This window comes from Fukomys damarensis, unplaced genomic scaffold (assembly GCF_012274545.1).
Source record: "Fukomys damarensis isolate Sample0158 unplaced genomic scaffold, DMR_v1.0_HiC HiC_scaffold_1, whole genome shotgun sequence".
In the NCBI taxonomy this organism is placed as follows: domain Eukaryota; kingdom Metazoa; phylum Chordata; class Mammalia; order Rodentia; family Bathyergidae; genus Fukomys; species Fukomys damarensis.
The window spans coordinates 66,199,451-66,213,614 of NW_022900913.1; the positions used below are offsets into that span (position 1 = coordinate 66,199,451).

A 14,164-nucleotide genomic window follows, 5' to 3' on the forward strand; every position below is an offset into this window, starting at 1 on the left:
TTAACTTTAGAGTTTCTACAAACACATGAAAGCATAAAATCTGACTGTCAAAATATCTCCTGGCCGCTGATATGCCACGGAGCAGTCTTGAACATATGGCCAAAGTTCTCTTTGTTCTGTGGCAAAAGAGGAGGGCTGAGGAATCCCACCATGAACCTATCTCCGGCATCGGGGACCGTCTGACTCTTATGCCAGGAACCAGGGTGAGTCAAACAGGTCCTGGCTTTTTCCCATGTGCTCTTGCAGGATAATAACTGGCATCAGTTCCTCACCTGAAATGCCACACTTTTGAAGGCAAAGGACAGGGCCAACCCATCACAAGGACAGACTTAAGTTCTGTGTGTGTGTGTGTGTGTGTGTGTGTGTGTGTGTGTGCGCGCGCGCGCGCGTGCGCGCGCAAGCACGTCTGTGCCCACTGGTGTCAGGAAGAGGGATCCTGCCCACCAACTCCTCTTCCTCTCTCTGTCCATACCAGCAAGGCACAGCCCCACCCTGTATTCAACTCCATGGAAACTCCACCCATACATTTTCCTTTTGTTTCATTTCTGGAAGCATATTTGCATGTTCCTCAATCTTTTGATCTTCTTGGCATCAGCCTGGGGATATGGAGTCACTCCCTTTTCAAGGATTGATTCTTCTTGCCTAAGACTCCCAGCCATCTCCTGGATGACAGTTTCTCAGGGCCTGATGGCAGGTGCCACAGCGGGACTTAGGCATGTTCAAGGTATTGCAGGGCCCTGCATTGCTCACAGCTGGCCAGAGAGGCCCTGCCAGGCCCACAGCAGCTGCCCTGACCCTCTAGGATTCTGAGTTCCATTCACCTGCTGGGCTCAGATCATGTGTCCCCAAACCTCTGCATCCATGGATCCTGAAAGGTAAAAGTCACACCATGCATTGGCACTACGAGGGCCTGGGAAGATTGTGCCAGGAAGAGACTCTGCTGGGTCTGAAGGGATGAAGAGAAGCTAGATCAGGAGTGGAGTTGGGCAGCCCAGGCAGAGGCTTCTGATGGGGCAGGAAACGCCCACCTACCATCTCTCCTAGGCCCAGAGTCACCCAACACCCTCACTCACAGTGAGGGCAAGTTCTCCATGTGCTCAGACACATGTGCACCATTATTAAAGGGACACCAAAGACTGTACCTGATGGAAAGGGAGCTCTGAGCATTTATGTCACAAGTCTACTTGGCTAAAAACCCTCATGCTTGCCTTTTTCATACCTTAGCCAATTTTTCTCCTCTGGCCTAGGAAGCCCACTATGGCCTGATCGCCCATGCCACCCTACATCCCACATCCCCCCAGTCTTGCCCATCTTGTCCCTCCTCAGCCTTGGAATGAACAGTGTCCCTCGCTGGCCCTGGGCATGGATCTCATTTACTATAGTGCTGTGGTCACCTGTCTGTTCAGCTGCTTCCACCAACATAAGCCCCCCAATACCAGGCATGGCCAGTGTCTCCCAAGTGCCTGAGACTTAGAGGACAGCCCCCAGGAATGGGTGACAGCTGAGTGACATGGGCAGACTTTCTCCACACCTGCCCTGGTCAGATTCCCCTTTCTCCCCTCACCTCTCAATCAAGCTGACCTCAATCAAGTGCTTTCAGTCCATCACTATCTTACACCCTGAAGACCACTGGTTGCTCTGCATAGTTTTACAACAAGGTGAGGGCCGATTGGTATAGATGGCTTGTACACATCCCTGTGCCCATTTCACAGATGGCCAGCACATCTAGAGACACTGAGAGAAAAGTCCAAGTTTGCACCACTGTGATTAACAGCAGCTCAAGGATTTAAAGCCAGGTCAAATTGTTCACAACCGTGACATAGGCTCCACAAGGGATTTTATGATCCTCTCAGCAACATCTAAGAAGCAAGCGGGAAGATCTGCATTGCATGGAATTATGACTGACACTAAAAGTTAACGTTCAATCCCAGCTCTTTCCTGAAGCATGAGTTTCCTGCTCTGACTTGTGAGGCTGGAGCAGGTGGCTCTCAGGGCCTAGCATGTTACAGGTCATTAAATGTTCTCAGTGACTTGAAAAGCTGGTTCTTTTCCTTTTAGGAGGGGCAGCCTCTCCTCTTTATGAGATTCCAGAGTTGCCAGTCCCCTCCCCTCCCTGCCACTCTATAAAGTGTCTGCAGTAGCCCTGAGGGAGGCCATCTGCTACCCAGCACAGCTCCCTCGCAGGCCAGGAGACCAGCTGCCTCACCATGAGATTTCTAGTCCTCTACAGCCTCATCTGCATCTTGCTGCTCTGTGTCTCCATCTTCTCCGGGGAAGGTAGGGCTGCCCCAGGGTGCTGGGCCCTGAGAGGGGACTCCAGTATCTAAGGACTCCAGTATCTGAACAGTACTGCTGGAAAGAAGGCCCTGAGCTCTCCTAAACACACCAGGGGCCAAAGGGAAGCACCCCCTTGCCACCCAGACACACAACCTCTGCTGTGCCGGAGCCATCTGCTGTGCCTGTACCATGCTTGGGTCAGAGGGAAGTCTTGCTGGGTGATGAATAAATTAATGAGTTCACCATGCAAGTTTGAATTTCTCAAACTTCATGCATAGAAAATACCCCATGGTCTGGGAAGCTGGGTGTGGGCATGTGGGTGTATACAGAAGTGGGGAACCTTTCACACCGGATGAGAATACTTAGCTCTCCTGCCTCTCTTGTTTCAAATAGCTGAGTATTTCAAGCTCTTTCTGTTGTACAACTGTCTAGAAAACTGCCTACTTTTATGTTTTGTCCTCATGGTAATTTCAGCATTGGAGCTGAACATATAGCAATATATAAAGGACAGGAAAACGCCCATAATTTCATGATTCAAGAATAGCCATGTTCAACATTTTTAAAATTGCCTGAATCTTTTTTTTTTTTTTTTTTTTTTTTTTTTTTTTTCAGGGTTTAAACTCGGGGCTTTGTTTGCAGGTTACCAGGGATTGAACTCAGGTCCTTGTGCTTGCAAGGCAGGCCACCAAACCGCTGAGCTAAATCCCCAGCCCTGAATCATTTTTTAAATTTAATTGATAACTCTGGATGTCCAACACTGCTTTCATGTATCACTTTTTTCATATGATCACTAAAAATACTCGTGATTGAACTTGCTCGTTCACACCAGAGTGTCAGTAACCGTCCCTACTGAGTAGCAGGATTATAAGAAGTATTTAGGTGCTCAGGTTTCTGCAGAGAACATGTGCTGCCAATATACTCAGAAAAGTGGTGATTAGAATTTGTCAGGAGCGTGGCTCATGGCATGTCGTCTATCAGGCCTCTGCTGTAGGACAGGTCTGAGGTCACCAATGTAACTCGAATGGCAGCTACAAGGACGGTTTTGCTCCATAAAGATTCCTGTCCCCATACGACTCTTCCAGGCAGATGTAGGAAATGGCAATATTCAGCTGGTATTTTTATATATCACTTGCCATCAAGGGAGCCTGCTGTCATTATTTATGTGCTTAAACATTCAGATGTTCACAGCTGTGCACTCTCCTGCATCTGTGGAACTGTGTACGTGTGTATAGAAAATACTTCCTTTTTTCAAAGTTTTTATTAGCCTGTGTTTGCAGTGCACGATTATTACATTTGTCCTGAGGAGTCGGTACATGTACATAACAACGTTTAGTTCCTTTTTATGTCTCTTTCCCTTTCCCTCCCTCCTTCTCTTGGTAAAGTATTTCCTATATTCAGGATTTTTTTCCTAGACTAGATTGCCACAGGGAGAGTTGCTGTACGGAAGGGCAGGGACACTTCTGGGCCTCAGTGCTGAATTGGTCCTTGGACTGGGAGCAGGAGAAGAACTTTTTCTGGTAGCACAGTCATCTCCCATTTCCCAACATTGACTTTGTCGCTTCAGAAAAGTAAATAGGGTTGGACTTGTAGCTTAGTAGCATTGCACTTGCAAGGCAAGATCAAGGCCCTGAGTTCAATTCCTAGTACAAAAAAAAAAAAAAAAAAAAAAAAAAAAAAAAAAAAAAACAGTAAAATACACTAAGGTCCACCCTTCCCCTCCCACGGCCTGGCTCATCTTCAGTTTCCTTGACCAAATATTCCTGAACCCTGGTCCTAGGGAGTAGAAGCCACACAAATTGTCCTTGCAAGGACTCCCCTACTCCAGGGTGTCCGCAAGCCCACTGAAGGAGGTTTGTGCTTGTTTGTGTCCAGCCACAGGGAAAAGGCTTCGGACCAAGATACGGAAATCCAGGCCCTGCTGCCGCCAAGCTCCAGGCTTTAACCTGAAAAGTAAGCCCTGCACCCTGCCTGGGCTCAGCTGGGGAGAGCGGCTCCGGGGTGGCCTTGGGACAGGAAAGACATGTTGATCAGACCCTGCCTGGGCATGACATCAGAGAGGGCCACGAACAAATGTGACCACAAACAAGAGTGACCTTGGGACGCTTAGCATCTAGGGGAATGCTATCTGCCCTCCAAGAAGAAATAAACGAATAGTTTCAAACTAAGCACTCTGAGAAAACAAAAAAGCAAGATGCAATTAAGAAGTGATGTGGGGCACACAGGTCTCTTGAAGGGGAGGTGACACTTGAGGAAAGGTCAGGAGTCTCCCAAGGGTGGCGGAGGGGTGGTGCATGCAGGGGAAGAAGCAGGGTGAAGGCTGGGATAGGCAGAAGACACCAAGGAGCTGAGAGCTGGAGGTGCTCCAGAATCTACACCCGCACTGGCTGCCTGCGAGTCACACGGATCTGGAGCCCCAGCTTGGGGAAGGAGAGGGCAGCACCCTGGGATGTGGGCAGGCCACCTCCAGGCTGCAGTCCCAGCACAGGCTGGAATTGCAGAGCTGGGCTCAATGAGAGGTGGAGAAGCACAAGGCTCTCACCCAGGCATGAAAAGGACTCAAATCCAGACACCCAGGGCCCACACTGGGGCTCCAGGTCACGGGCCAGGCTGACACAGTGGAGTCGCTGGTCTGGGTGAGAGGTGGGAGCCCAGGAACCACCATGGCCTTCATGGGAGGAGGCAGACAGTACAGGGAGGGTAGAGTCCCACACACAGCTATCACCAGAGCCTTTGGGCCCTCCAGCTAGTGATGGCCCAGGCCAGGAACAGCTCCTACGTAAGGGGAGAGGGACGCAGGCAGGAGAGCTCCAGCCTCAGACGCGGCTGCCAGATGCTTGGTTCACAGCCAGCTGGGTTCTCACAAGCTTGCATGCCAGGGTGTGAGGCCCTGGCCCAGGCAAGGCAGAGGTGAGGCAGCTGGTGGCTGCTCTGCACTCCAGGCTGGAGTGACGGAGGAGAACGAGGTAGAAAAGGAGAAGACAGACAAAGAGGGGGAGGAGAAGAAGAAGAGGGAGGAGGAAACAGACACAGATATACACACAAACACACATGGATAACACACAACCACCCCCCCAAGATATAGACACACAGATAAATGCAGACACTCATACATGTACACTATACACAGAGAGACACAGAAACACACCACCCACTACACACACACACACACACACACACACACACACACAAGCACAGTTCAGAGAGGTATGGGTGGCCTGCTCGCTCCTGGTGCACATAGGGCAGCTTGTTCGGTGGTCATGTGGTACCTTAGGGGAATAATCTACCAGCATGGTCCTGATATCAAGACTGAGCATGGTGGTGCACGCCTATAATCCCAGCACTTGGGAGGCTGAGGCAGGAGGATCACTACAGGTTCAAGGCCAGCCTAGGCTATGTATCCAGACCCTGTCTCAAAAAAGCAAACATTTTTTTTAAATGGCTGGGTTTCTTTCCCATGTCTATTTTTAAAATTCCGTTGCAGAAATTTATACACCACTTAGCAAAGGAAGTGCCAGTAAAACAAGCCTATTTACTGGATGCTGACTGTGAGATCTCATTTAAATTCTTGGAACCACTCTAGGGAGGTCTTGTGGCTGTTGTATAGATAGAGAAACTGAGGCTCAACTGAGGCAGACTAGGAACCAGGAACTGTGCACCTCTTTCCACTACAACAAACTGTCTCCTGCGCAGAGAGAAAGTGCCCTGCAGCCTGTGTGTGTCACAAGCCACTGCAAGGTGACAGCTTCCTGGAAGGGGTCAGAGTGCACCATCCAGTTAGGATCTCAGCTCTGCACCCCAGAGTGGTGAGACCTTGAGCAGCTAGGGCTGTGCCTCTCTCGTGGCTGGTAAATGGTGTGATGGGAAGATCACCTCGCAACCTCGATGTGGGGTCAGTGGGTTAGGTCCCTGGAGCACTTGGCATAGCCCACCACAGGCCCTGCTGTTGCAAGGAAGGTAGCTGGGCCTTGCCAGGGGCCCAGCAGGAGACCACTTGGCCTCGCTGAGCAGGCCACCAGACCAGGTGACTCACAGATACTGGATGGCAGCAGCTCCTCATTCCCCAAGTGACTTATGCCTTATGCTGAGTAGGGACCACAGGGAAGACAGCTACTGAAGGCCCAGGACTCTGGCTCAGGGTAACAAAACCATATTTGAAAGCTAATTCTATATGTGGCTGATTTGCTGAACAGAGCACATCTACCAGTTTACAGGCAAGAGAGAGAGCTTTCTTCAAGCATCTAGCCACCTGCCCAGTGATGCTGCCTTAATTACAGGAAAACATTACTGGTGCTGCTGGCTGTGGCAGGGGCTGCTTGGCCTTCAACTGCAGTCAGATCCACAGTAGTTGAGGACCAGTCAGTCAGGAAATTATGAGCCTCCATCAGAGATGCTAGTGGAAAATTCTCCTGACATGCTAGTCAAGGAAAAGAGTGAATTTTGCTGCATATTGCTGCTTATCACTATGGTAAGATTAAGGCACTTTCAAGCAGTAAGAAAAAATGCAAAGAAAATCACACTAATATTATCACTTAGTTATGATTAATACATGAGGCTGTAGGTGGATTGTGATAATTAGTTTTTTGTATATCTAGCACTTATGTAGCAATTTCTAGATGGAGTGTCTACACCTGCTCATGCATTTAATCCTAATAATAATCCTGAAAGTTAGATATGATTACTGTCTTCATTGTTACAGATGAGGGACCAAACCTCAGAGAAGTATAGTAATCTGTTCAAACCCACACAGCTAGTAAGTAAACAATTCAGCTGGGCTTAGAATCCAAATAATTTAGCTCCAGATTCTATGTTATTAACTTTCACACTGGAATGTGTATAGAAATAACCTGGAAGCCAGAGAGAAAAAAATAATAATCTTATTACCATAGCTTAATAACCCTTCTTATTGTGTGTCTCCTTTGTTCTTTTATAAAAACATTCACCTAATTTTGCCCACCCCCACCCCAGTACTGGAGTTGGAAACCAGGGCCTTCACACTGAGGTACAGTCCAGCCTCTTTTTTATTTTATTTATTTATTTATTTTATTTATTTATTTTTTTTTTTTTGAGGCAGGGTCTCACTAAGTCACTAAGCTGACTGGGCTGGACTCAAGCTTGGGATCCTCCCGCCTCTGCCTTCCAGACTTCTGGAGTTACAGGTGTGCACTATCATGTCTGGCTTCATATCTCATTTCAGGTTTTTATATATTAACATTAAATCATGACATTTTTCTTTGTGTTGATACATAGTTGTCAAATCCTGGACTTTTGCCACCAAGAAATGTTTCCATCATCATGAGGTAGCATTACTAATTTGCTATTTCTCTAGCCTACATAGGAGATACAGATTATTTGTAGAAATTCTTCCTGAATTTTATTTTGGTTTGTTTGAGATAAGGTCTTGCTATATCCACCAGGCTGGCCTCAAACTTGTGGTGATTCTCCTGCTTCAGCTTCCAGAGTGTGCAATGTGGAGGGTAGTTCAATGTATGGAGTACTTTCCTTCTTGTGCATTATTCCTTCCATAATGGAGCTGATTTGCCAAACAATGTATGCAGAGCCTGGCCCCCCGCTGTTTGAAAGGGACAGTTGGGGGCCCTGCGTGGACCTTCCTTCTATGATTGTTGTGAACAGGCTCCCAACCGCCTCTGCCATCCTCCCCGCCTTCCACCGGTCATCAGACCCCTGACTCCCCTGCTGGGAATGAAATGGTCAGGAAGGTCTTGCTTTGACTTTTCCAGACACTGCAGTTTGGGGATTAGTCTAACTGTGTTTCCTCCCTCTCGCCCCACCTCTCCCTGGCTGGCTGCTTCTCCCCTCAGGGAACGGCACCAGGCTGTGCAGACCTTGCAGGCTCAAGACAACACCACAGTCCTGGGTAGTGCCTGGGGCTCTTCCGCTGATGTAGCACCCAGACCACCTCCGTGCAGCTGAGAACCTACTGCCCAGACCATGACACCAGAAGCCTAAGCTCGCCTCTCTCCGCCTGAGCATCAGTAAGCAGCGATTGTGCAGGGCCTCATCACAGGAACAAGAGCACCACGGAGTGCAGAACCCCTCCAGGTCCTGGTCCACACAAGCCGGGCTCTGCTGAGTGGCTCCAGGACCTATCAGTGTGGCAGTCAACAAATCCACCATGACCCATAGCGGCTACAGATTCAGACACATGCCAAGTCCCCCAGACACTAGGGCAGCAGGACCCAGGGCAGTCGGCTAGGACTTCAGTCTCAGCAGTCCTCAGAGGCACAAGACCCCCCACCCAGCTTCCTGACCTGTGTCAGATGGAGAGAAGCCCCGAGCAAACACATAATCAATAAACACAAGCAAAATGTATGGCACATCCATTATTTGAGAAAGGCAGGGGAGGCCTGGGCCACACACGTTCCTGCACCCCCTTCCTCCCAGTGTGGTCACACAGGACTTCTGCTGTGATCTGGAACAGCAGTATGTTTTTCTGTGAAAAAAGAGCTCACAGGACTGCTGGAGGGGGCAGTAGACAGGTGTGACATGCCCACAAGGAACTGGCTCAGTGTGTCCCTGCTCTCCTGCCCCGCCCTCAGGGCTGTTTATGTCCATGGTGATCACAGGTCTACAGAGCTGAGCCTTGGGGAAACAGATGGCTCTGGGATCAGACATTTATCTCCCAGCATAGCACCCTCCTAATCTGATGCTCCAAGAGAGCCAAGAAACCCGTTCCCATAACCCTCAAGCTGGAGGAGGCACCGGGCCACCAGATGTGAGGCTGAGGGTCAGAGGCTCTGCAGGGTCTGGGGACCTGGCATCCAGCAGGCCTGAGGTCTACATCTTGCCCCAGGGCACACTTCTCGGTGTTCACCATAATAGCTGTCATGGTTTATGCATCACTCCTCAGTCACCCAGTCCTGAGTAGACAAGGGTCAGGCCTGTGCTGGGCTCAGAGATGACCAAACTAGAGCACATCTGAGGAGGACATGGCTCTGGGAAATTACGAGCCCAAGGGAAGAATGGAGGACAGGAGTCTGGAGGGGATGGAGGAGAAAGGGAGGAGGCAGGAAGTAGGCTAGAGGGGAGGCCCCACTGGAAAAGGCAGTGGGTGAGGTGTGAGGGATGTGGGGTGTGTGGTGTGTATGGTTATGTATGAATGACATGTGGAGTGTCTATACACTCTATGCACATGTGTTGTCTATACAGTTGTGTGGTGTGATGTGTGTGTGTTTGTGTGGTATGCCTGTGGTACACGAGCTGTGGCTGTGGCTGTGTGCAGGCGTGTGTTGAGGTAAGGTGGGGCACAGCAAGGCCAGGCAGGAAGAGGTGAGGGTTGGATCAGAACTTGGAACCAGACAGCAGTATGGGGACGAAAAGGCTTCACTCCCCTAAGTCTGTCTGAGGCAGTGTCAGGACCTAGAGGTCCCAGGGAGGCTGGGCACAGAACAAGTCAGATGGACATGTGAGTGTGGCAGATGCAGCTAACTGGAGGTGGAAAGGACAGGGCAGTTGAGGCACAGTGGGGCTGGGAGAGGAAGAGCTGCTCGGTGGCCCCAGGATAAGCTGGCTGGGGTTGGCTGTGGGGAAGAAGCTTGTGACAATGGTTCCTGAGATGTCTACCCTAGCCAGGAGATCCCTCAGCAGGGACCAGCCCTGGAAAACCAGTGATTCCTGGATTCTTATCCCTCCCTCTGCTCCTTTGAATGCTATCCCCCACCAAAAAATAAGAAAAAAACCCACATAAAACTAAACGTGTGTATTTGAGAATCAGCCAGGAGGAATGACTCCAAAGCCACGTGCCCAGTTGCAGACCTGAGCCCTCTGGAAATTGGCCACACAGAAAGGCTGCAGCCTCAAAACCTGTCTTTCTGAGGACCTCAGGTAGGGAAGACCAGATCATTACATCCCCAAACCAAAGGAAGATGTAGCTTCACCCTTGGGGACAGGGAGCACCTTCTCAGGGCCACTGACTGCCAGAGGGTACAGGGAAGAGGCCAGGCTTGCGGACAGTGGCCCCCTGGGGCAGCCTGGGGAGCTGGGGCCCTGCACTTCCTCCCCAACCTGTGCTACCCAAGCAGAGATGCCCACAGCCCTGCGAGAGGAAGGAGCATCATCCCAGAAAGCCACAGCAATTTAGAGCTTCCAACAAGGGCACTCGGACCTTCTCTGTGGCAGGAGAACTTCACTCTCAGAGGACTGACCAAGTCCTATAGGACAAGTCTTGTGAAGGAGACTATTTGAGTATGGGGACAAAACCCAAATATCTGGAATAATAATTTCAGAATAGTAAAAGCAGAATTCTTATGTTGCCCTAATTTTCCCCTTGAAGAAACTAGACATGGCTGCTGGCTATAGCAGAATAAGAGTGTATAATCTCTGTGGCAACCAAAGGGGTCAGACTCCCTGAAAAGGTGATACCTGGTGTAGCTGACAGAGCACAAGACAGACTTGGGGAATCAGATAATGGCCACTTGTGACACTAGGGAAGTCAGATAATGTCTGAGAGCCTCCACACTCCTATCTGTAAACTGAAGCTGAGGCCGTATGTCATACTCCCAGCCCATCTCTGGGCAATCCACCCTGGAGCCCCATAGAGGCCAGAGCATGATGGTGACCATCCACATGGTGACTTCACTCATGGGGCCAGAAGCTTCTGGGTCTGGGTGTGTCCCGTGCTCTAGCCTAGACTGGTGGAGGCTGGATCTGGCCCATTTATTAGCAGTCTCAAAACACGTCAGCAATTTAGGAGTAACTAACAGACTCACCATCAACAGCTCCCTCTCCCAAAGAGGGCTTAGGCCCACGGATGCTGCTTAACCTCAGTTAATCCGCATTGCCCTCAGACCCGCAAAGTGTTAACCATAAAGATGGGAGGTTTCCAGTTGCAAGATATCCACAATGAGAAGTCCTGTCCACATCAAGACACAACTTTTTGCTTATCCAGATCAATGTTTTAAAAGTCTGTAGATGTGAACATTAATTCATGTGCCATAATCATTACCCATTCCTATTGCTGGTCACCTTGCTGTTTCACACATTTCCATTCTCTTCCTCTCTCAGGAGTTTACACCTAAAAACGTGGCAGTGTTACAATCTAGAAGTCAGTTACACAGAATCAGGGAACGGGGACTCAGACCTGTAGGGAAGGGACCCCTCCTCCTGTCACAGGAAATCAAGACAGTCTTCTTGTTCTAGGGCTTGGTACCTCAGAGAGGCCATGTTCAGAGTAGATGCTTTCCAGGATCCCACTTCTGGTACTTTTAGCCCACAGCTAATTTGCTAACTTCAGAGCCCAATGCTATGAGAAGGGACTCCCAACTTCCATACAGGTAGATCCATCTGGCCCAGACCTATCCCTTCTCTGGGCTGGGAAAGACAGCAAGTGACATCATGGTGCCCAAAGACAGATTTCCCCAAACTCAGCTGACACTGCAGGTCTGTTCAGATCCCCTAATTGTGCCACCATCCTGGGTACCAAACACCACCCTAGACCACAAGAAGATATTTTGCTGACCTAGCAGCTGAACAGAGCAGCCAGGGATACCACATAACAGGGAGAGGGCAGCCTGTGGGACACTCCCTCCATTCCCCCCAGAATATGGGAGCAGAAGCAGAATGTGGAGACTTGCTTTGGCTGCCCCTACCCTTGTCAAAACCCCTAGCCAGGGTGGGGAGGAGGGTGACTCCAGAAGGCTGTTATCTGCTACTCATCATCTCCTGTGCAGTAAAGGGTGCCTGGAGAGCACCAGGCCCCATCCCTCCCTGGACAGGTGTGCAAGTACACTCAGGCCTGTGTTCATGTGTGCATACCAGCTGTGAGCAAATCACATGCAGATCATGTGTGTGTGTGTGTGTGTGTGTGTGTGTGCAGAGGGGTCTGCAAATGAGACTGGAGCTCCTCATGCTTGTTTGTGGACAGCTGTATGGATGCATGTGGACACACTTGGGGACAGGTGTGCTTATGTGCATGTGTATGTGGGCAAGGACTGTGGATGAACGCACGCTGGCAGGCCAGGTAAAGGCAAAGGTGCAGAAGCATGCACGAGCCCAGGGGGTTCATTGGCAGACTGAGCAAGAATACATACATGCCCAGGCAGACAGCCAACAGTAGGATTCTCACTTAGCAATACTGGACTAATTGCCACAAGTCCCCAGAGGAAAACCTGTCAGAACCTGACCCAAGGTGGCCTGATTTGGGGCTGCGACACAGGCGCCACACAAGAGGCCCGCGGGAGCCTGCTGGTCACGATGCGAGGCTGACAGGGGGCTAGAGGTCATGGTGGCTGGGGTGCCTAAGACTGTGCAGGGTGTGTGGGCCAGGACTGAGACCCAGATCACAGGGCAGGTGAGCCCCTCCCTACTAAGACAAGCTGCACTCTCCAGGCAGTTTTTAGACCCACACACTGCAAAGTCACAGTCAGGGTGATAGTGAAGAGCTGATGTCTTCCAAGGTGTTCAGGTGCTCTGGGGACAGGGCAGATCTAGGGTGGTCACCCCACCGCAGGCTACTGCAGACTTTCCTAATTCCAGTATTGAAAGTCTTGCATCCCTGGAGAACCTCAGTCCTCCCAAATCTCATACACTCTGTGTGTGTGCGTGTGTGTGTGTGTGTGTGTGTGTGTGTGTGTGTGTGTGTGCCTCCTTAGGGAAAATAATACAAAGTACAAATACAATATTAGGGCTAAGGAAGGGATGTGTGCATGAGGGACCAGACTTAAGTAGCTTCAAGGTCATCTCTCAGCCCTGAGTTTCAACTTGAAGCCAACCCCAAACAAGATGGGAATCCAAGCTCTGTACCTCACTGGCTGTGTGAGCTAGGGGTGACTGACCCTCCTCCCATTTTAAGTCTTTCCTCTATAAAGCATAGGCCCTTCTCCCTCCTTTCAGGATCCCTGGTCCCTGCTAAGAGGTGGCTGAGAAGGCCAGGCAGAGATGGTGATGATCTGCTCTCTCAAAGCTCCCTGGGAGGAAGGCTAGCCCCTTCCTTCAGGGGGACACAGCCTCCCGGGGATCCAGGGAAGTAACCTGGCTTACAGGACTGCCCTGCCACCCTCATCCATGAACAGCCCAGCCCAGAGAAGGGGTGTGGCTCCATTTCAGGCACACTCCTGTGCGGGAGCAGCAGAGAGAGGCTCCAGCCCAGAGAACTGGTCCAGCAGCCAGGCTGGCTCCAGAGCTCAGCTGCTGATCCCAATCACCAGCCAGCCAAGGCCAGAGCAGCACCGGAAGTTCCCTGCAGTATGGGCAATGCTCTACCCTTCGGAGGGTCGGTCAGCACTTGGCTTGGCCCACTGTGCCGAGCCTGTCTCAAGATGGGGCTGCAAACCAACCTCCTTCCACCGAGGACTTGAGAACGGCTCACCTCCCATAGTCAGGGGACAGAGCAGCCTTGGGAGTGGGTAGAAGGGGGCGTCGGTGCTGCCCAGCACACCCTGGCTGAGACTCGGAAAGCTAGCCTGGCTTGGGATTCCAGAGAGGGGTCCTGGAGCCCCTGGGAACCTGGTCGATGCCACTAACTGCTAGTTGTGGTCTGCTCTGCAAAGCCCTTCAGATGGTCCCTGGAACCGTTTTGATTGCTAAGGTAGCGGCCCTTTACACACACACACACACACACACACACACACACACACCACCCGAGCTCCGTATCCCTTTGGCCCAAGGCTGGGCTGTTTATTTTTGATCTTCACAAATGCTCCCCTCAGAGAGGGGAGCCAGCTCCCGGAACCACAGAGGAAGTTCATGAAAACGTAAAACTCCAGGAGAGCCAGAACCGCCCTCACCCGGTCTTGGGAGCCCCGTAGCGCCAGTCTTCCAGCGGCCTCCTCGAGGATCCTTCCGCTTCACTTCACAAGCTCTCGGGACTTGGCCTGCGCTTGGCTCTCAGGTTCTCAGCTCCAAGAAGGGGGCGTGGCGGGCTGGAGGGCTG

General features: G+C 50.9%; 1 protein-coding gene across 1 annotated transcript; it reads left to right on the forward strand.

Moving 5' to 3' along the window:
- The first annotated feature begins 2,176 nt into the window (after window positions 1-2,176).
- On the forward strand, window positions 2,177-8,593 carry CUNH10orf99 (chromosome unknown C10orf99 homolog). Its single transcript, XM_010622601.1, has 3 exons — window positions 2,177-2,277; window positions 4,150-4,227; window positions 8,097-8,593. Exons 1-3 carry the CDS (start codon window positions 2,208-2,210, stop codon window positions 8,180-8,182), a joined length of 234 nt encoding a protein of 77 aa, XP_010620903.1. The 5' UTR covers window positions 2,177-2,207; the 3' UTR covers window positions 8,183-8,593.
- Window positions 8,594-14,164: the final 5,571 nt, after the last annotated feature.

Excerpts from the sequence above, each read along its gene's own strand:
- CUNH10orf99 (XM_010622601.1), top strand. The coding sequence starts at position 2,208 with ATGAGATTTCTAGTCCTCTACAGCCTCATCTGCATCTTGCTGCTCTGT. Across the intron at positions 2,278-4,149 it reads CTCCATCTTCTCCGGGGAAG|CCACAGGGAAAAGGCTTCGG; the intron begins GTAGGGCTGCCC and ends GTTTGTGTCCAG. Across the intron at positions 4,228-8,096 it reads TCCAGGCTTTAACCTGAAAA|GGAACGGCACCAGGCTGTGC; the intron begins GTAAGCCCTGCA and ends TTCTCCCCTCAG.